Source organism: Fukomys damarensis, unplaced genomic scaffold (genome assembly GCF_012274545.1).
Source record: "Fukomys damarensis isolate Sample0158 unplaced genomic scaffold, DMR_v1.0_HiC HiC_scaffold_23, whole genome shotgun sequence".
Classification (NCBI taxonomy): domain Eukaryota; kingdom Metazoa; phylum Chordata; class Mammalia; order Rodentia; family Bathyergidae; genus Fukomys; species Fukomys damarensis.
In genome coordinates, this window is record NW_022900935.1 from 52,071,469 (window position 1) to 52,095,007 (window position 23,539).

Below are 23,539 nucleotides of genomic sequence, written 5' to 3' on the forward strand. Positions count from 1 at the left end.
GCCAGTGCCAAATAATACAGCAAAAGTGTAAAAACATTCAAGTCATAAAGTAGCATTAATCACATAGGAGGGCAAAACACATGCATATCAAATTTTCAGAGGTTAAATTGGGGTGGTGCAAAAGGCCCTATTTATACTTAAATATGGGAGAAATTGCAAGAACAGAAAGTTTGGGATCAATCTTTAAACACAAACTACCAAGTCTGGACTGTTAGAAGGCAAAGCTAAGACAGCAAGATTTAAGCCCCCTTCCCTGATGATCTGAGACCAAGAAGCAGGGAATAAAATTTCAAATTATCTTTTCTGAATGTGTATACATCACCCCAAAAGCACTAAGTAAAACTAAGGGCTATCAGCATCATTTTTTTTTTTTTTTTTTTTTTTTGGTACAGGGGATTGAACTTGGATCCTTGTGCTTGTGAAGCAGGCACCAAACCACTGAGCTAAATCCCCAGCCCTTTTAAATGGCCAGGTGTTTTATGTTTTTGTTTTTTTTAAAAGTCCTTTTTTTTTAATGGCCAAATGTGTTTTTTTTTGTTTTGTTTTGTTTTGTTTTTTGGTACCAGGGATCGAACTCTGGTCCTTCTGTTTGCAAAGCAGGTAGTGGAACCACTGAGCTAAATCCCCCGCCCCCCAGCATCATCTCAGACACACCCTTTTCTCAATTTGTGGAGTCATTCCAGAGATTAAAAGTATGGTTTACATCTAGGTGTCCTCCAAGAGCCTCATACCTTCAGAGGCAGAGCTTTCCAAAGCTGACAGAATCATCAGGAGTACAACTGACTTGCTACTGGGAGGTGGGGTCTGGGCAGAAGAGAGGTGTTATTGACCACGAGACCTGGAAGTGTCCATCTCCCTCCCGCCCTGGCTCATCCCTTGTGCTTTGCTTTTCCTCTGCCATGCCACTCAGCCTGGCTGCTTCTGCTCTGGGAGTTGGCGAACCACAGACTACAGATGTAATGGGAAATAAACCTCTCCTTTAAATTGTAAGTGTTGTGGGGTATTTGTCCCAGCAGGGAGAAAGTGACTAAGACAATGGGGCAGTTAGTAATACAGGTAAAAGTTACTAAAAGAGAACAGAAAGAAATACTCTACCCAAGAGCAGAAAGAGCGAAAGCACAGCCAGGCAGGTTCTTTCTTCATTCCTACCAGGGTGCCCAGAGTAGGCACCCACTACTCTCCCATTTCTACAGATCACCCAAACTCAGGTAAGTCCAAAACTGCTTCCCTGTTGCTATTAAAAGTCCACCTTACTTCATAAAAGTCTATAATCTAATTATATTAAAAGCACATGACCTTCCAAATACCTCTCTTTTCTCACAGTCATCCTGAGATCCTCCTAACAAAATACTTGAAAATGGAGTTCAGTCTCTAACCCAGTATTCTAGTTTAATGAACTCTCTCTCAAACAGCAACAGATGCTTACATGGCTAGTGTTTTATCTGGTTTATCTCTTCTGATGGGATGAATAGATAGTACAACTGCACAACTCTAAACAAAATTAAGAAATCCTTTTACAGAGAAATACAAATATCCTGGTTGAACAAGTAAGATTGACAATGCCTGTCTTAGTACCTCCCTAGGTCATGCACAAATTGATTACAATAAAATACTTTATTTCCCCAGCTGTTTCCTTCTGTACTAAAAGCTAAGAGAGAGAGAGAAAGGATTCACTAAGATCATCTGGTTGAGAATTGAGTGCTAAACACATGGAAAAAAGAAAGAAGAAAACTCAATTTTATCCCTTTCTTTCTAAACAGAGAAAGCACCCTTTTCAACTTGCTAGCTGAAAAGAAACATTTCCAGGGAGCCAGAACCTCAAAGCCAATATGGAAAAAAGAATTCTACTGATGAACAAAAATGACGTGTTTAATTGAACAATTCTCAGTAAGTGTGCAGAGCATTACTGCTCAGGTACTTGCTGTCTCCAATTCCAGTTTTACTCTGTAGCCAGTTACACTAAAGCTCCAAACCCAACAGGTCATCAGAACAGCTCCTGTCTTCAAACCTCACCCCGCCTGTAGCACTAGGCACTTTCTGCTTAAATTGCTCTCCTCTCCTGGCTTTCTCAACACTGCACCTCTCCTCTCTCACTGGCAGCTTCTCTTCATCTACACTGCCAACAAGTGTGCACACTTCTACTCTGCTGACCGCACCAGCCCTCTCACCATCTCCCTTTGGGCCCACTCCCCAGACACCCTCATCTTTGCCATTCATTCAAGGCAATCTGTATGTAGGTGATTCTCACATTTGACTCCTGCCTGGTTATCCCTCTCAGCTCCAGCACCTAAATCCAGGTGCTTCCCCTATTTCCTTTCGAAGAGCTCTAAAGTATGTCATTCAACAGGTTTTCAAAGCCAAGCTAGTATGCTACACAATAATAGCTGTCAACATAGTCCTAACCTTTAACGCAAATGCCTCCCTCCCATTGTCAATTCATCCCCACATACAGTGGATTTCACCTCCTAAATAGGTCAGTAAACATTTCTCCAGCAACTGACTCTTGCTTTCAATCTCCACAGCACACAATGCTCCCTCTTTTAAGGCCTTTCCACACACAGGGGCTGCTTTACCCAGGAAGGCTGTTCCTTCTTTTTTTCTTCAACTAGTTAACTCTTTGTCATTCTTTAGAACTCATTCAAATGCTATTTCCTTAGGTGAGGTTTTCCTGATGCTCAGATTCAGTTATAAACTGTCAGGGTCCCAGGGCCCTTTCCCTTAGGACTCCATAAGCATTTTTTAGTTATTTGCCAACATAATTATTAGATGAGTAGCTGGGTCCATTACTGAAAGGATCACAGCAGAGATAGTCCCAACCATGCTATTCGTATCTCCAGCATCAGAAACAAAGCCTCACAGATATGGGAATATTTTTTTAAAAAGCTCCAAGTCAAAAAATATTAGACTTCATTCTATAAAATAATGCTCCTCCAAACTTGTCATATTAATAATCAAATAAAAGTTAACTGATTCCTTCAAATTTCCAAACAATAAACAAATAATAGCACTAAGGATCGAGTAGAAAGGACAAGTTGGAATAAAGAATATAAATCATATGGATAAAGGAGACCTGTAACAAATTTACAGGGCTGATTTTAGCTATCTGGAGGTTACAGAAGTAGATGGTAGAAACACCTAGGAATATTTATAAATGAATTGATTACCAAAAACAAAGTTACCGTGTACTATCACTTTCAGAAAATCTTCCCTGTATCAAATTTCAGAATATCAAGAATTTATACATACTGATAAATAAGAGCTTTAAATAAACATCAAAATATGAATCTGGTGGACATGTCAGATGTAAGTACACACCGCCAATTCTAAAACAAGCTGAGTCAGTGATAGCTAGACTGTACCCTATTCTGCTTAAATTCACTTATCAGTCTCAGCAACTCAGAAAGGACAGGCAGAGTAGACAAACAGCAAGCGTGCAATATACAGTTGTTTCTATAAGCTACCAACACCTTTCACCCTCAAACGGAACTGAGAAGAGAGGATGCTCCTAGAAAGAAGTGCTAGAATTGAATTAACCTTTGATTAAATGCAAACCCATTTCTTGCATCTTTGAAACCTCCATCGACTGTTTGCCAGGCCTGACTGCACTTGTTTTAGAACATCATCATATACTAAGATATATAACACAGGAAATTAAAAAGCATGTTCTTACAGAAAGATTTTCTATGTTTTATTATAAGTGATGGGAGGGGAAAGCATATTAGATCCAAGTTAAGATTAATTTGCCCTTTAAAATGTATAAATACATGAATAATTTATCTTTAAAAAACTTTTATGAAATGTCAGAAATATCCACATGGGAAGAAAACAAATTAATAATCAAGATCTACCTCCAAATACTAAACCAGTCACTTAATTGTAATTTAGTTAACACTTAACTTCTCTAAACCACATCCATAAACTAACCCATCCTCACTTGGTTGTGAAAATTAAATGAGAAAAGAAAGTCTATGTAGCACGCTTAATACTACACATACACAAAAGGGGTTCTCAACAAATGTTAGGAACTCTGATTATTCCCAGTAACTAGCATGGCGCCTGGTGGTTAATACATACTGAATGAATAATTATTAGGTGCACCAATGCATGGTAGCGAGCCACAGATGGAGGTCTCAAGGCCCTTAACATCAACCACAAAAATCTAAAACTTCCTATGAAAGGCCAGCTTTAAAAGAGGGAAAAGAGGAAAGACATGGGAAACAGGAATGGAAATCATTTTAAAGGTCAAATTTGCACAAATAGGATTTGTACATGCAAAAGCATGCAGTCCTATAAACTCAAAGTAATCCTAGGGCTCTCTAGCTAGCTCAAAGGATTGTAAACAAGCTTTCAATAAGTCACAACTAGCCACCCTCTAGGGCTTTTATCCTTCTCTCTGCACTCAGTTCTAGGAACAGTTGCAGTCTGTCTTGTTGCTTCTAACATGCCATCCTCTCTCATGCATCCATTTTACCCACCACCATCAAGCATCACTGTGGTAAGGTAAGCATCACTATTATTTACCCTTCTTTTTTTTCTCGGTACCGGGGATCAAATTTGGGACCTTGTGCTTGCCAGGCAGGTGGCAGAACCACTGAGCTAAATCGCCGGCCCTATTTGCCCTGCTTGATGGCTCCTATGACATCAAACACAAAGGCATAGCCCTAGAATTTATCTTGTTATAATAAGGTAAGTCACTATTATTTACCCTTCTTTTTTTTCTCGGTACCGGGGATCAAATTTGGGACCTTGTGCTTGCCAGGCAGGTGGCAGAACCACTGAGCTAAATCGCCGGCCCTATTTGCCCTGCTTGATGGCTCCTATGACATCAAACACAAAGGCATAGCCCTAGAATTTATCTTGTTATTTCCTATCCAGACAATTACAAAGGCAGGAGATGCTAGAACAATTACTTGGGTCACAACTCTGCAAAAGATCACAAAACCAATACGTGATTCAAATATTAGACTTCAACTACAAGGAATTCACAATTGAATAGTAACAAACACTGGCTTGAGTCCAACAGAAATTGAAAAATGTTAACATTTTACATGCTGCTCATAAAGAAAAATAACATCTAGAGATGAACAGGATGTAGCTTTTAAAATGTTTTCATCCTGAAAGAACTAAATTCTGGTTCAAGACCAATATACAACAATCAATGGTTGGTTTTGTGCAAAATTTCAATATTTCAATAATATTTTTATGAAAATTTTTCACTACAATACATTATTTTTTTCCAAGATATTATATTCCTAGGGAAAAAGTAAAAGAAGGGGAGGAGGTGAGTACATTATAAAAACACTGAGGAACAGGATAATTTAGAGCTTTCAAGGCTCTTCTTTATCCTCAGAGTAGATCAGCAGCCAGGAAAGGACTTGGAAAGTACATACCTAGAAATGACAACTTGATTTTATCTCCCATGTCAATCGCTATCAACAGACAGAATAGCTGCTTATGTTGTGGGACAAGGACCATGACTAATTAGCATTATCTGCCATAGTTGCTGGCAAGAACATCACATATTTGTTACCCTAAGTTGAGTCCATCTTCCCTATTGCAATGGTAAGGACAGAGGCCTAAGCTGGATCTAAACCAAGATTACCTAAGTCCCAGCCTAGAACTCATTTATTACATTAGAAAAAATCCCAGTTATTTTATACAGTACATTAACTTAGGCATATTGACATGTTTCCTCATAAAAACAATATTTAAAGCTCTGTGCAGTCAGGGCCGACTTATCTAACTACATTTTGAACTCCCTGGTATAAAGAGGACACTAGTTCTTAGGAAAATCCTGCTCCACCGTATTAACAGCTGGTGGATTGTTCTGTGTACAGCAATTTCAGGAGGTGCTTACCACCTGCTTCTTAAAAGCACACCCACTTCACCTCTTGTGTGCTTATTCTCTTTGCCCCCACATATTCTAGTGCACAAAAATAACTTTAAAACCTTATTTGATCTTATGTTGAACCTTAAAAGACCAGAATAAAAAAGAGTAGGTATAGTGGTTGAGGCTTGGACAAATAAATGGCTATATTACAATCAGATTAGCAATTTTTTCCACCATCCCAACAGACATACACACACCCACACACATTGATACACCTCTTATCCTCTTGGTAAAAACTAAAATTTGTAGAAGTCAAATGAATATATTTAGAAAGGCCTCTGACAATCTAGTTTTCCACAAACAGCATACAATAGATGTTTCCATGTTGCATATTATGTATTGCAAAATTTATTATATGCCAATTTACATGAACTTCTCTGGTTCGGGACACTGTTTGATGAAAAGTGCTCCACTGCTGTTCTTTCCACATTAATCATAGACATATAACAGACAGATGGGTTATAAAGGCATCTTTAAAATTATATGACCAGGGTCTGGTCAATTGAATCTCTGGATCAAGTGGCCAATCTGCAGAAAATACAGAGAGAAGTTATCACAAAGTGAACCAGGAACACACGGTCAGCAAAAATTCTAGGTACTTTCCCAGATGAATTATAAAAAAGGAAGTTAGGAGGAAGTTGTTGATTAGAAGAGATTTAAGGATATTTCCAATTATGCTTAAACTAGTGATAAAACTAAAAATAAACTTAAGGAAGCAATGAATCTAAAGGTCACAGAAGGGGTGATGATGGCAGGAGAGGTCAGGTATCTAGAGGACTACCTACGTTCCACTACTTGGCCTGAGAGTGGTTCCAGGAATGGTGCCCCTACGATCATTTATTAAACCATGCATTTGCTTTATGAATACGTTCCTGAGAGTGGTTCCAGGAATGGTGCCCCTACGATCATTTATTAAACCATGCATTTGCTTTATGTTTTATTTCACATGAATGGTTTAAAAATATTATTCAATTTTGCTTCCCAAGAAAACCCTAAAGATGGACTCTCTAATACACACATAACCATTTAACTTTAAACTTTAATGAATTACAATTAAATGATAAAATATTCAGCTTCACATTTTAAGCACTCTGTTAAACTAGATGATGCCAGAAGCTACCATACCACATAATACAGATTCAGGGAGATTTCCACGATGGCACAAAATTCTATTGCATAGTGCTAGCCTGGGGAAAGCAGATCCCTGAAGCTTGATGAAGTTATAGCCCACTCATCTCTCCAAAGAGCCCAACAAATACAGGAAATCATCGGCCTTCAGTGGCTTCGAATTAATCCTGCTTATAAAAGGTTTCTTGCCAGTAAGAAACAATGTAAACTCACAGTGACAACCACCAAAGACTTCACTGACAAGGATGACCTCATCCCAAGTAACAAAATTCCAATGCCAACCAACAGTAGGGGGGAAAGGAGTAGTCTGATTTGTCATCAAGGAACAAAAGACACTGAAGCACAGTTTACAAGTACCATACCCCTACAACTCTAGTCAAAAACTACTACCTCCAAGTCTAAGAAAAAAAATTAAATGTAATGTGGGATCCAAAATACAAATCTAGAACAGAAAAGAAAATTAATAGAAAAACTGGTGAAAATTCATTTAACATTTGTAGTTAGGTTAATCCTGTATGGATAATAGTTTTCTGGTCTTAATAACTGCACTACATTTATGTAAGATATTAACTTCGGGAGAATCTGGATGGGAGGTATATGGAAGCTTTTTTAAAAAAGTTTGTGTCTAATTCAAAATGAATAATTCTGAGAGAAAAAAAATCTATTTCTTTTAAAGGTTTAAGAAGGGAGGGTAATGTGAAAGAACTCCAGTCACAACCAGGGCTGGCTTGATCACTTCAGAATGAGATAGGGTTAAATTCACGGAAGAATTCCAAGTCCCCTTTACCTGAACCATCAAAGTTTTTTTCCAGAAAAGTGAGCTGAATTATTTGAAAAGGCAGGCCATTTTTCAAAGGAGACAATAATTCCATACAGAAGGGGCAAGGAGGAACTAAAGGACGCATGCAAACTATCCTTGGTACTTAAATCCTATCAAAATGTTTCAAAGTTATTCACACACATCCAATCAGCAAAGATAATTTCTAAACTACCTTCAGAACATCCTTACAACAACTGTCCTCAGTTTCTACCTCTAAACATGGCTAAATGACTCTTCAAACAATAAGAAAAGTCCAAAAGTACTCCAAGGAAATTACCAAGGAGAAAAAAGGCACCATCATTTGGTGCTAATTTTTAAAGCAACTTAGAAATCTAGCATATGTAAGAAATTATCCCAAAGACCACTTATAAAATGTTTTTTGTTGTACTTGGATTTAGCTAGAAAAAAAGTACTGAAAAAGGTATCCATAAATAGCTACGTTTAATCTCTTATCATCAAATCTGTCCTTTTATGTATTTTATGTTTATTTTCTCTATCTGCATTTCCAAAATCAAAACCTCAACAACACTGAAACTATATGAAATAAAGGCTTAACTTTTGTGTTTGATTTGTACAACTGCCCAGAAGTACTGTCATTTGTAAGGGTGGGATTACTTGTACCACTAAAGGCAAATATAAACACTGGCTATGGACAGTCATCCTTTGTCTTCAAGGAGATTCTAAAAATTTGCACATTTGCAGATTAAATTTACTTGTATGTATATGTAATATTTCATGTAATAAATAAAGTACAAATTCAACTTTAGCCTAAGGAGAGCAATAGACTAAGAAACTCAGCACTACAACCTATTCTCAAAGAAGCACAGTGACCATTAAAATTAGGTAAGGGTCAAAGAGAAAACAACATTTCAAAAAGAGTCATTCTCCTTACCCATGAATTCTCACCCAATAAAAATCTTATGCATTTATAATACAGTATTTTTTATATGTTATTACCAGACTATTAATCTATAAATTTTGTAGAAGCTAAACATAAAATCCTGATTTACTGAGTAAAACTTCTAGACTTAAAAAGTGTATTTGTCCCAAAGGTGTTGTCATTTCTCAATGAAAATAAAAAGAATCCAGTACCTGCTTTGCTTACAGCATTCCCTCATGTTTGTTGGTTATCGTTTTCACAATACAGAGATTGCTGGGTAGGCAACTGTGCTCACTGGCAGTGGCACTTGTGTTAGGACAAAGGCCCATGAGCTACTAGGAGGTAGGAGAGAGTTATGGTGGGACAGTGCCATGTGTGGGAGGTAGGAGCTGGAGATTGAGTGTGTGAATCTCTTACAGATGGGCTTATAGAAAGTGACTAACTCTCACACCCAGTCTCAAAGACCTGAGCTAGACAGTTTCCACAGTCCTTTCTTGCTCTAAAATTCAAAGAACGTGGCTCTTCCTGACCCTTTCGTCATAGGAGTCACCTCACCACGGAGGTCAAGAAAGGTCAGCACTAGATATATATGAATTCAGATTATTAATCTACATTTAAACACATGAGCACGCTTTTTATCACCTTGACTGTATCATAATTTAAGCAATATTAAAATCCAATTTTTAGGGCTGGGCGTGGTGGCGCATGCCTGTAATCCCAGCACTTGGGAGGCTGAGGCAGGAGGATCACTGTGAGTTCGAGACCAGCCTGGACTACATAGTGAGTTCCAGGTCAGTCTCAACTACATAGTGAGACCCTGTCTCAAAAAACCAAAAAAAAAAAAAAAAATCCCATTTTTATAAGATAACTACCCAGCTCTTCTTCAGTGACCATAAGTCTTGTCCATCTAATATGAACATATCCTACTTCATTTTTTAAAAATTAAAATTCTAGAAAATCAGTATCACACTAGGACAAAATATAAAGAATATCAAATATAATTTGACATTAAAGGGACACATGGGAAATGCACTGAAAACCAAAATTGATGCACTTCATAATTTTTAGATAAAACCTGGACCTTCACCACTCATTGCCTGTAATCCCAGCACTCAGGAGGCTGAGGCAGGAAGATCACCATGAGTTCCAGGATAGCCTGGGCTACATAGTGAGTTCAAGGCCAGCCTGAACTACATAGTGAGACCCTGTCTAATAGGAAAAGAAAAGAAACTAACATACAATTCACTACAACCTGTCAAGTCAGCTGAAAGTACTTTGTGTACAAAGCACACTATCAAAATTAATACCACAAATGCTTTATTTCTCCAGAGTTTATTTTAAGTGAAAAAATAAGATTTGTAAAAGTTTTAACATTATACTTCAAATTATATTAACTAGAAATCTAAAAAGCCCAGAGCCTCTATTGTTTTCCACAGCATTTCTTTAACTTAATGATACCCTGTCTAAAAAGGAAAAGTTTTTAAAAAAAAAAAAACAGTTCAGTGTGAAGGCCCTGGGTTCAAAAAGGAAGAATGAAAGAGAGGGCAGGGGAAAGGGAAGAAGAAAGAAAGAAGAATCTATCAGCTTTTCTCTCTAAACTTGAGACTTGAGCTTGGACCTAAAAATAGAAGTCAGTCATGCACACACCTAAACTGTTTATAATTAATCATTTGTTTTTAAAATCACATATATGTAGTACATCCAGAGATAAAATAAAATTTAAGACTCATTTTAAATCAAAACTAAATTTACATATTAATGACTCATCCAGATGTGAAATTAAACTGACAAAAATCACTTGAACAAACTCAGTGTGTGAAAAAATTAGATTTACTAAAAAGAAAATTTCAAAATAGGCAAATGACTCACAATATGATCATTTTATTCTGTAATCTGCCTATCAAATTTTAAATCATACACATGATTTTTGTATTTAAAACTCCATTAAGAAAGACACATTCATATTTAGAACATAACATGCATATTTTAAAATATTCCCTGTACTGTAGTTAAAAATCAAGTTACAATATGTAAATTTTTAAAAGAACACTCCTGTTATCACATTTTAAGATAATCCATTCAGAGAGGATATATAGTTGAATGCATTAATACAACAACAAAAAAAAATTTAAGATTGATTTGTAATCACTTAATTTCAAGCCAAATCTGACCAGGAAATAAGGGAGGAACTTGACAAGAGTGAGCCAACCGTTCTTGAAGCCAGGAGAATTTTATGCCCGTTATTCCAAACAGCACCCAAAATCATATTTTATCAGAAAACCAAAAGGAGAGAAAACAATAGAAAGAGGAGTAAAAGAGACTTGTTACCTATCTGTACAGCCTCAGGTACTAAAAAGCAACTGCAATGAAAACAGACATTCACTAAATCTGTCAGGTTTCAAATCCCGCTCCACCTCTCACTGCTTGCATGACTCAGTGCAGGCTGCTTAACTTCTCTCTGCTCCAGCATCCCTCCCGGCAGAGCCAAGACAATGATGCCAGCTTGCCCATAGGGTGGTGACACACTGTAAGTACGCATCAACACTGCAGCGCGTGAACTGTGGTTTGTCAAATGAAAGACCAGGTGAAAACCCATCTGACATCCATTCAAACCTGAGATAGCAGTGCTTAGCAGCACCCTTCTGCTTTCCTTACAAAAGTTTCTGAGTTTAGCCCAGTAAGGAGAAAGGAGTAACTACTGATAATAAACCAAAAATTTGGACGGAAGGCAGTCTCTAGAATAACATTACTGTGGTGGATTAACTAGTGATCAATTTAGAACGCTCAGCTGAACTGAGTCAGTGTAGTTCTGGGCTCAGAAGACCCACCTGAGAACTGTTGCCAATAGCATCAAAGGAGAACTGGAGGGGAAGATGGTATGCTGCTGATTTCATTGGAGAAGCTTGTGGCTGCTGGTTTTCCTGATATGAACTCAGCTGTTCTCATTCAGGTCCTAGCCATTGCTGGGGATGGTTGCTGTTCCCTTCAGGGGAGCTCTCGTCTTTGCCCTGAGCATGACTTCCTGGCTGCAGTGCAGAACCCTCAGCCTGGTGGCACAGACCCTTCAACCCACAAGCGTACTTTCTATACTCCACCACTACCCTTTGGGCCTTCCTGGTGCAGACTCTTCATAAGGACTTGCATGAGACATTGCCCTGGGCTCTAGGCCTTGGGCTGGACTTGTGCGGGACATCACTGTGGGATCTAGCCCCTCAGCTGGATTCTTCGGGTCTCCAATGTGTGGACAGATCTCTTACACTATACTGCATCTGACTTTTTGGGTGAATATTATAGAATAATCCTATAATTATATGTCCTGTATTAAATCTATTCTCTTATAAACACTGTCTATAAGAGTTGCTGATTTTAAATGTTTAATTTTTCTCTTATCCCCCTTATTAATGTGTATGAGAATATCTTGTATAACTGAATGTTTCACATGCAATCATAATTTCTGTACAGTAAGACCCTAGATTTCCAGTGTGACACTATAATCAGTATTCCCAGCTTCCTTACAGAGATGTCCAGGGAACCGTGTCAAAGCAGCATACTTTCTAAAAACCAAAGATCTTTTAAAGAGTCAATACAATGTATCTTTTATAGGGAGGTACACTATTACTCCCCATATTTATAACATTTTGTCACACAATGAAAGAAGGTACAAGAGGAAACAACGTATGTAGCACAGACAGGACAGGATGCAGAAAAGCATGAAATTCCTGCAAACACATTTCCCCAATCTGTTCTTCTGTTTAGGAATGGGCACTGGCAACATCTTAATTAGGACAGCCACTCTTTGAGGTCTAAACTGCTCCCTGAAATGGGTCACTCTTATTCCTCTTTTCCTCATGCTATCCTTCCTCACTTTAGACAATCTTCCCTCTTCTTCCGAAGCAAGGAAAATTCCATGAATCCTCCAAAGGCAAAGTCGAAAGCCATTTCCCAAAGACCCCAAAAAATGGCTCCTTCATTTCACATGCTTTAATAACTCCTGTCTCACTCAGACCAGAATGTAATATTATTCACGCACTAGAAGTGATATTACAGTTGACTCAAGTCTTTGTGTAGGGCTTCTGTGCTCCACACCAAGCTCCTGGTGCCAGGCTCCCTGCCCTGTCCCTTCAGTGTCTGGCAAGCTATAGAGGGACTAGAGATCCATGGATCTGACACAACCTCCCTGTACAGGCAGGAAGAATATAAGTGTTACTGAGTTGAATAATCCTCTCCAATCAAGCTAGTGGTATAGTTTATATGTGATGAAACATTAAGAAAAGGAGAACTGGGAGATATTGCAGAGGCGCAGGGCCATGAGGTTTGCACTGAGATTTGCATCTCAGCTGCACCATTCTCTAGGTAACAGAGGACATGTTACTAAATCTCTGTGCCTCACTGCATCTCATCTGCAAAATGGGATCAAAACTGCTTATCTCTTAGGAATTGCTGAACTCAAATGAAGATCAAATGATTTAAAGAACTATGCTTACAACATGGGTGTTTATTAACATAGTTCAAATACATGAAAATCTTTACCTTGCAGACCTTGTACACTACTATGCACAAGTGAATATACAGATCATACTAAGAATCATGGCTGGGGGTGGGGATGCTAGAGCACTTGCTCAGCATGTACAAAAGTAGGAGTTCCATCATCAGAACCACACACACACACACACACACACACAAAGGCATGGCTTCACCAAACGCAAATGAACACATCTCTGTAACAAAATTTTGTTCTCAGGATTCAGCCATTAGCTGGGCTCCTCTTCAACCCTACTTCTAATCTACGTCTGTCTAAGTCAGAGCTAAACTGATTTATAACACACCTTCATGTCTCAAATCTCTACCTTCATTACTTATTTCCTAAGTTCTTGTCAGAGTTACCACAGACAAGATAGATGGATCTGGTATTTCCCAAAATACCAAAAATAGAAATGTATAGATACTAGGAGGATGTGGGGGACACAGGGCATAAAAGGGCATAAAAGATTAACTGCCCTCATGCTCATTTTACTTTGTGGACTCGCTCTTAAATAATTCCAACGTTCTGCTGACAATTAATCAAATCATTTCCCTTTCTTCCATCTTGATAGAAATCTATTTCCAGAAACCATTTTCCTCTTTGTATAATTTAACAGAAAATTTTTTTAAAATTTGGTTTCAGCAATTTCCACTGTATTTGCCTATGAATACTGAGCCCACACTGAAATGTTCATGGCTTCGGTTAAAGTCTAGTATGAGCTGGGTGCAGCAGCACACACTTGTAATGCCAGCTACCTAGGAGGCTGAGACAGAAGGATCACAAATTCAAGGCCAGCCTGGGCAACTCAGTGTCCCCAAATAAAATATGTTAAAAAGAACTAGGAACTTAGCTTAGTTCAAGGTTCGGAGTTCAATCCCCAGGACGAGGGGGTGGGGGGAAAAAGGTCTAATATGAGGTTTCACAGTTTCGTGGAAAACAAGACCTGAAATAAAAAGCTAGCTGTGGAAATTCTGAGCAACAGATGAGGACTGTGGAGCCTCGATAATTCTACATCACCAAATGTTTCAGTGTTTCCCTTAATGCCATCATTCTTTCCTCTCCTGGTATAAATCCAGGCTTCATAAGTAACCAAAAACAAAAACAAAAACAAAAAAAATTTCCACTTGGCTCTGAAGAATGTTTTCTACAAAACTGTTACAGTCTGAAGCCGCACCACGCCCCACTAGGCTGGCAAAGTTCTCAATGCGTCCACTTCTAAAATGAACACGATATTCCATACCCTGTGGGGTGTTTGGGGATTGAACGTACATAAAATGCGAAAGCTCCGAGATGTGTAACATTTAATTAATGCTTGTCTGTCTTTCCTTTCAACTGAATAAAGCACCTGAAGAGACTGTCATGCAGTGATGACCCTTCTGCTGCAGCACTGCTGCCACTATTCCCATCCTTTCCCACATCAAGGCACAAAACCCTCTCAGGAACAAAAAGGTTACAAATAACAGACTCAATGAAGTTGAGCTACTACTCCCTCTGGAGCCTGGGGATTTGGTATTAGCTAGTAGCAATCTCAGAGTAAAACAGAACATTTACATGACTATATGTGTACTAGAAACTGCCTTAACTTTTTACCCTGTGCCAAAGATACTTCCTCCTCCCTCCCGGTATGGCCCATATTATGAGCATAGTATGCTCTTATTTTATTTGTGGAAATAAGATTCATTCTTTATGCCAGCTCATTTTTCAAAAGATAGAAAGAAGACACATAAATGCTTTATTTCTAGTGTATTAGGTTTAGCATTATACAGAATTAGTATAGAAACAAATTAGAATTTTCTGCTCTCTTTCACCTAGCTGCAGAAGGTACTTCTGAAATCATCTAAAGATCTATTCCAGCCAGGCATGGTGGCACACGCCTATCATCCCAACACTCGGGAGGCTGAGGCAGGAGGATCACTGTGAGTTCGAGACCAGCCTGGGCTACACAGTGAGTTCCAGGTCAGTCTCAACTACATAGTGAGACCCTGTCTCAAAAAACCAAAACAAACAAACAAACAAACAAACAAAAACCAAACAAACAAAAAAAGATCTATTCTAGTTGACCTAACTTTGGATTATAAACTATCTCTAAAAAAAAGATAATAGTGCTCGGGCAGAAGTCACTAGAATCTTTCTGGTAATGGGCATTCACATCATATTTGTGCTAATATTTATATAATCACACACCCAACAAATATTTACATAGTGTCTGCACTAAACAGCAGAGAAATGGAGAACTAAGAATCATTCTTACCCTCGGAGCCTGTAGATAAAACACAGTGAGTTCTAAGAAAATGAGAGCATCCAGACTGGCAGAAGCTTGGGAAGGATCTGAGCCAAACTGCAGACTAAGAACCACAGGTGAAACAGATTTAACACCTACCCCATGGAGCTGAGAAAAGAATTCAAGAAAGAATACTCTTGAGAAACTGTGACTTACTCACAAAGTCCAGATGACCAGAAAAAGGAAAGAAGGAAGTCTCAGGTGAGTCTAAAGTAGCACCACCGGAAGCTTTAAGGGCCTCCAAATGTCCCACTGAAGCCTGGAATTTCATCCAGATATAGTAGTTCTGAAATTAGTGCTATTGTGAAAACACCATAGCCTGACTCTGTGTGAAGGAAAATAAATACACAAGTTAAAAACTAACATGTAAAAACTTCAATTTCAGCCAGGTGTGGTAATATATACCTGTAACCCCAGGACTCTGAGAGATGGAGGCAGGAGTATTGAAAAGTTTAAACCCAGCCTGAGCAGGTGACTCAGCAAGGCCCTGTCTCAAAATAAAACATTCAAAAAGTTTTAAAGGCTGGGAAAATAGCTCAGTGCTAAGGCCTCAGGTTCAGTACCCAGTCCCCAAAAAATAAAACAAACCTTAAATCTCAATGGTATTATCCAAGGGAGAAAAATTAAGAAATCCTGCCACATAAAGTTAAAGAAAAGGAAATCTAAACATCATAGTCATCTACAAAAGAAAACATTTCTTAGATTTCCACTGCCTATTAGGATGAATAACCACTCCATATGCTACAGCACCAGCTTTTGGCAGGGGAGTGGGTGTGCATGAATAAAATACTTAACAAAGCACTTTCATCTACTGTTAAAAAGCAGCAATTCAGACAGCCATTAATCAGAAATCATTTTAATATGAGTACACAGCACCAAATGGAATACTAGGCACTAGTTCTAGCCAAGCATCCCTACTTCTAACAACTAATACTCTTTTATGGGGGTGGGGTTAAGAAAAAAGCAATTGTAACTGCCTCCTTCTCTCTGAATCTTAGACAATGTCACCAATCTGAACTTAGAGACTGATACAATGCTTTCACCTGACATTGGTGCAAAGTCCCCACGGTATCGAGTTCTAGTAACTCTTCCTCATAGCTCCTCTTCTCAGAACAGCTGTCAACCCTGAGAGCTCCTCTACAGTTAACATAGCTTCTAATTTGGGTGTTGGTAATCATTTAGAAATGGAACACCAAGATGTGAACACCTGCTCTGAAGATAAAGGATGGAAAATCCTAGCACCACCCTTGAAAACCAGCGGACGGCTGGAAATCAGAGAGTTGAGATCTGAGGGTCATAAGCATGATGACTGGGTTTCTGTACCACTGTGTGAGATTTGCCTCCCTCAAATCCTCTTAAAACACATTATGCATCTAACATGGAAAAAAGAAATATCCAGGGGATAGGAAGGGGAAGAACAAACACTCTGTTCGAGATGGCCAACTTCACCATTTTGCCCAACTTGGACCCCCACCTCTTCTATCTTCCGGCACCTAGTGTCCATATCACTTGGCAGATGAGGGCACCTGGACATCCTTTTCTACAAAGGTTGCCAATTCAATCCCTGCTGCCCTCTTTCTGTTTAAAAGCCACTCTCTCTCAAGTCAATCTCATTTTTTGGACTCCTACAGGCAAATGGAGACTCATTCTTCTTCTCACAAACACTCATTTTCATTTCTCTAGAAGGAATACAAAACCCTATCCTGCTCAGGTGAGCCAATGGGAATATCCACTCTGAAACGGGTCTTCCAAACATAACATGCTATCAATATGTTATTTTCCAGCAATTTTACTGAAAACTGCAGAGTTTCCACTAGAGTCACAGGTAAAGGACACATTGTGGTGTGTGCTTAGCAAGAAAATGACTGAAGTTCAAAGCCACCTTGCAATGGAATTCCTGAAAGCAGAGAAACATGAATTTACTCCCCGCAGACCTCTTGAATCCAGTGCTGACCATTCAGAGCCACAGCTCCAGTATATCGTGGTTGTTGGCAGGGCTTCTGATGTTCTTTGGGATATCTTAATCAAAAAGTCCAGGAGAGTAGTTCATTTTAATTTGTGATATTAAACAAAAGAGAGAGGAAAAAAAAAAGCAGTATGTGGAAGTCAGGCAGATGTAACAAACTGTGTGGGTAATTGCCGGGCAGACAGTTCATTTTAATTTGTGATATTAAACAAAAGAGAGAGAAAAAAAAAGCAGTATGTGGAAGTCAGGCAGATGTAACAAACTGTGTGGGTAATTGCCGGGCAGGTCACGTTTAAGGCTGTTTCTACCACTGTAATTAGAGAAGTGCATGTGTGTTGCTAACTCTGAAGAGGAAACAAATCGAGCTCATTCCCTTTTCCAGTACTGAAAGTAGCAGATAACTGTTTCAGCTCCACTGCCCCAGAGGACAAGGCCATGTGAGCAGGATAGTGGACCATTCTGTGCTGTGCTGTGCTGCAAGCAGCTCACGGAGGATAGAAACTCCTGCCTGGAAATAGCTCTCTCAAACAAAACCCAACTTCATCAATGCCAACGCCACTCAGAGGGAAAGGACTGGCCCTCCACTGGTGTCAGGGAAAAGAAATGAGCACAGAGGATATCAAGAAAAATCAGGCAAAAATCAAAAGGCAAACCCAAGTCTTGTAAGGGAGACTATTTCAGAGTGTTCAAGGGGACATGCTGGACGTTAAGGACCTTAAGAAAAATAAGGGTTTCGTGACTTCTGGATCTACCATATACTCCACACCCAGCATCTCAGGAAGCAAATTCTCACAGAAGGATCCGCCGGTGTTACCTGCCCTGGTAAGATCAATTTTCAGGACAGGGAATACGAGAATACCAGATAAGCGGAAATACCCCAATAAACATCTCTCCAGAAAAGTTTCTTGCTTCCATTTATGCTGCCTCTGGGGAAGGGAAATAATCTTACTGCTTAAAATGCCTATAAAATATAATGTTTTTTAATGGCACAAATTACAAATCCAGCTTTAAGAGCTAAACTGTTATTATCTAGTCTTCCAATTCTTATCATTTGCTTAATAAGGCGACAAAGGTTTTAGACAAAGTTATACTACTTATAACACGAATGTGTGACTCTCATTGGAAGCATATGCATCTCTCTTTTTAAGTAAAAGAAAAGATATGCCTGCCCATGTGCTTTATCTACTAACAAAAGCATTTTAGTCACTATAAAACACCACCTCTTCCAGCAAGAAAATTCTGATGTACCAGAAATACAAAAGTATCAAATACCAGCTGCCATTTCCAGAGATGTGCTGCCAAATGTATGGGTAGGAATGAGTTATACTCTCCTCAATAAGACTAACACTATCAAACCAAAAGGCAGAACAAGGTTAGAGAACATCGAGAAAACTTGAATTTTGTAAAATGGTCAGATGTTAAAAGAAAGATTAATTTGAGGAGACAGATAAAAACAGGAAACACTGGGTAATTATATTACTGGTGTTTAAAACATTGTCCTGAGATTACTTAAATTACAAAAATAAAATATAGGATTAGCATATGCCCACTAGGTGTGAAATACAAATGAGACATACTAGACAAAATGTTAACAACTTGATCCATGAAAAGGTTCCTGTGAATTTAAATCCATAATTTCAGTAGGAAAATTCATTATTTAAAGAAACCTGAGGTTAAATTTTTCACCAAAGCAAAGAATTGTGTATAAAACACATAATTGTTTCTCTACTTTGTCTGGTTTGTAAATCCTGAATTACAAATATGAGGTAAAGTAAGGCAATTCACAGAATAAATACAAATGGCTAAAGCACATTTGAAAAAAATCTTCAACCTCACCAGTAATCCAGGAAATGGAAAGTGAAAAGAGGCCTTTTTCACCTATAAAGTTGGCAAAAATGTAAAAGGTTTACATTATCCAATATCTTCACTAAGAAGAATGAAAGAAAAGAGACAGGCATTGTGTTACATTAATACTGAAAATGTAAATCGCAAGCCTTTTGGAGAGCAATTCTGCAATATTGATTAATATTTAAAATGTACTCCCACACATTTCTAGATATCTAGTATAGAAATATCTGTACCAGCTCCCAAGGATATCCTCCATGGTGATGTTTGTACTAGTAAAAATTTAGCAGAAATTAAAAATTCATACACTGCTCAGTGAAAAAAACAAGTTGCAAAATGACAAAATGTTGATCTCTTTTTAAGAGCTAAGCAGGTACGCATGAGTGGATGGACAAATGTCTTGAACAGAAGTTATTTTGAGGGGGTGGGGAGAGAGGCGGGTATATGATTTCACTTTTTATTTTATACAATTTAAAATTTTTATGAGTATCTTTTTTTTTTTTAATTTAGTTAAAAGGGAGTTATGTTGATGTGAGACTACTAATCTGCTAATCCACTAAAAGGTCAGTAGAAGCTCTCTGGAGGAAACCACACAGAACCCCTGATAGCCTAATAATACAGCCATTCACCAACAAAACTGCCCAGATGAGCAAGTCCAAGGGGGACCAAGCCTACTGTGAATTATTTTTATTAAGAAAATAATACAGTTTTAAAATAACATGCTCATTTTTTTCTTGGATAAGTAATATTTGAGGAAATTCAGTAAACATTTTCCTTACAAGTTTCCACTGGTCCCCACCCAAACCAAAAATATCAAAATAATAGCAGGCATGAATCCCATTAACCCAGAATCTTTAAACTTTACATCTTTATTAAACTTTCTAAAATCATGCTCCAGCCTAGACCCACATCTCACCGATAAAGTTAAGGCCCACAACTTTAAAAAACAGAAGAGGTTACATCTTCCTTTCATGTTTTATAGAGATTGGTATAACATACCTTACTTTTCATTTCAAAAGGAATATATCCTGATTTCCAAATGTAACTCTCAAAATGATTCATTAAGTAGTGTTTTTAAGCACATCTTGGAAGAAAAGTAGAGTATTAATGATCATGATATTATAAAATGCCCCCCATCGACTATGTATACTGCATTAGAAACAAGTTCCCAAATGTGAAGTTTTTAAAAGGTAAACAACTTAGTAGCAAAATTTCAAATTTGTAAAAAGTACACACAGTGCCTCTCTCCTTCTCGCTAATGCACTAAATATTAAACAGTGTTAGGGTAATATTTTCTAGGCTACAGTGTACTTTCCACTTGTCCTCATAAGCCTATGCCCAGATGGGAAATGTAAACAGAACTAAATAAACATAATACAGAGGATGAGGAAGAGAGCAGAAAGCTAATGAACTTGTGATGCCTTCACAAGCTATAAAGTGGTTTTTTTTAATAAAATGGAGAATATGAAAAGTTAAGATGTTTGATGTATGTAAAATCCAATTGCAGATCAGACAGGGAAACTAACGGTATACTGTATATGTTGCCAGATATTTAAGCTGAAGGAAAAGAGCACCACATAGTCACACTATGGCAATTAGCCATTCTCAGTCACTGACATAACTTTCAGAACATGTCCACTTCATTCTGGATGACTACTGGTAATCTAAACAAAACCTTACTAGAATGATGTATGGCCTAAAATTAGCTGCAATGAATCCACCCAATAACACAGGTAAGAGGAAGAACAAAAACAAAGAGGAAGAACAAGAAAGAAATGCCACATGAATACAAAGTGATTCCATTTTTTTCTTAACACCCACCCACATAACACAAAGACAGAAGTTTCTGACAAGAATGTTCTCAGCAAAAAATAAAAATTACAGCAAAGTGTTTTTCCCCCCAGTGAGAAAAAGGCAGCTCCACGTGCAGATTACTAGGCAATATCGTACAATTTTTTTACAGGCCCAAATTTCCAGCCCTTATTTCAAAAATATCATGCAACTAATATATCTTTTGGGTCACAAATAAGCAATGAGTGAAAATACTGTTCCTGTTTGGAATGTTCATTTCATGATGTACTTGACAATGAAATCCAATGAGGCAGCTTACCTTGGCACTGGAAGCCTTGTTTTCCAAACCCCCTGAAAAACAGAAACAAGAACAAAAATCTCAGTACATGTGTTGGACACCACAGTGCAAGCAAGTTGCATGACCAAGTACTCTAGAGAGTTAAAAAGGCTTGTACATGAAATCCAGTGATTTGATAGGAAAAACATATCTAATTAACTGGGCATATTACTAGGCAAACTCAACTTTCAAAAAAAACCTCTTACCTATTAAGGATCACTGATTTATTTCAACATATCAAACTTCTTTCCAGTTTTTACACTATATTATTAATACTTAAGTTTGAAAACAAGAATATAACAGTATATTCTAAGTTGTTGGCTACAACATTAAAGCAAAAGAAAAAGGTTTATGATTTTTAATGGCTTAATTTTGTTTCTAAAGATCAACTGAAAATTTTTTTCTCCCTCAAGACAACTAAAAAGTGGCTTTTGCATTTGTTCAAAATATTATGTGTCTACAAGTGCCAAACAACACCACTCTTAACATTTAATTTTGGCTTGAAGAACCAGATTTTATGAAATATGATTTCTGTTGTTTGCATTTGAGATTATCATGATTTAATTTTTATTGAGAACCAATAGCAGTCAACACTTATAGAGATTATTTTGTTATTGTAAATGACTTTACGGAATTTATTCTGTAAGCAGAGAACCCTTACATGGATATTTGATTGCAAATATATATTAGAATGAACTGCATTCATCTTTTCTCAGAAGGCTGTCATAATATCATGCTGTACACAGCATCCTAAATGTACAAAGCACTTCACATACCTTCACAATTAGTCAATCCCCCAAACACCATATCTAAATCCAAACACTTAACTTTAAAATATCAGTGTTTGAGTATTGAAATACAACTTACAAATCAAAGACTCATGGAAGCAATAATGAAACTGAAAAATTAAACCCACTACAGAACAGTCTTTCCTGGAAACTTCCAAGTTAGATTAAGTGGAGAAGTACTGCAGGGATTATTCGGTGGGAGGGGGTCTTCATTTTCCACCTCACAGTACACCAGGTGACAATGATGCCTTGACAGTTTACCAGGGCTGATCATCTTGGGCACAGATAGTGGTTAGATAAGAGCCAGGTAAAACTGCAGGTCCCTTTTCTAACTTACTTTCTGTGAAAGTAATTAACAGTCTATCCCCTCTGAACAGAATCTCACAGCTCAAGACTTCCCCTTGACCGAATGCAATATCCTCTTTTCCTTGATGTGCCCAAAACTCATTTTAAATAGCCTTATCTACTATTACCCATTCGTCCCAGCACAATTGCTGCAAATGCTGACTACCTGATGGAAATCATTCATAGAGTTGCCTATGCTTTTCATAAATGTACTTTCATATGACGTCTAAGGAAAGGGAAAATGAAGCATATTAGCATGACATTCATGGGACTTTCCCTGTGAGATGCTTTTCACCAGATAGGACGGACTCAGACAGTGCCTGCCAGCCTGTGCTTATAAGGGTGGCTGGAGCATGGACATGTGGCACTGGCACCTCGTGCAGCTCCCAGGCTAGGAGAGGACCCAGAACTTCCTATCCCCACAAACAAGAGGTGGAAGGATCAGGGTGTCCTAAGATAATATAAAACTACTGCTACCCATACCAGAGGACAAGAAGTTCCCTTAGTTTCAGCTTTCCGAACTTTATGGGGAGGGGGGGTCGCTGATCTTTAAAAGTCAGATGCAAACTATAATTCTCTCACCAGGATAACAAAATACGGAAATGAACACAATTTCAGCTAGCTTTACAGATCCAGAGACCCCTGAAGCCTTTCCATTTATTAATTCCCCACAAGCCCCCAGGCTCCTCAAATTAACAATGCTTACGGTACAACTCTGGCACCTTTAGCCATTACAGTATTTTTTTTTTAAACAAGTTCTCTGTCCTCATCAACAGGGTTATGAGTTTAATCTCGTGTTGACAGGGTCTATTTTAAAAGACTCCTGTGCCCTTCTGCCATTTGCCTGCTCTATTTTGCCCTCCCTCCCCCACTGGAAGCTTTCAACAGTTTGCTGCTGCTTCTCTCTCTCTCTCTCTCTCTCTCTCTCTCTCTCTCTCTCTCTCTC

At 38.2% G+C, this 23,539-nt stretch overlaps 1 protein-coding gene and 1 pseudogene across 1 annotated transcript in view; one reads left to right on the forward strand and one right to left on the reverse strand.

The window, feature by feature from the left end:
* Nucleotides 1-23,539, reverse strand: part of Prkca (protein kinase C alpha) — a 409,108-nt gene that overhangs the window by 384,759 nt on the left and 810 nt on the right. Inside the window, exon 2 of the mRNA XM_010616805.2 lies at nucleotides 21,443-21,474. Coding sequence (XP_010615107.1) covers nucleotides 21,443-21,474 — 32 coding nt within the window. The remainder of the gene's footprint in view (nucleotides 1-21,442; nucleotides 21,475-23,539) is intronic.
* On the forward strand, nucleotides 16,807-16,900 carry LOC117287436 (annotated as a pseudogene).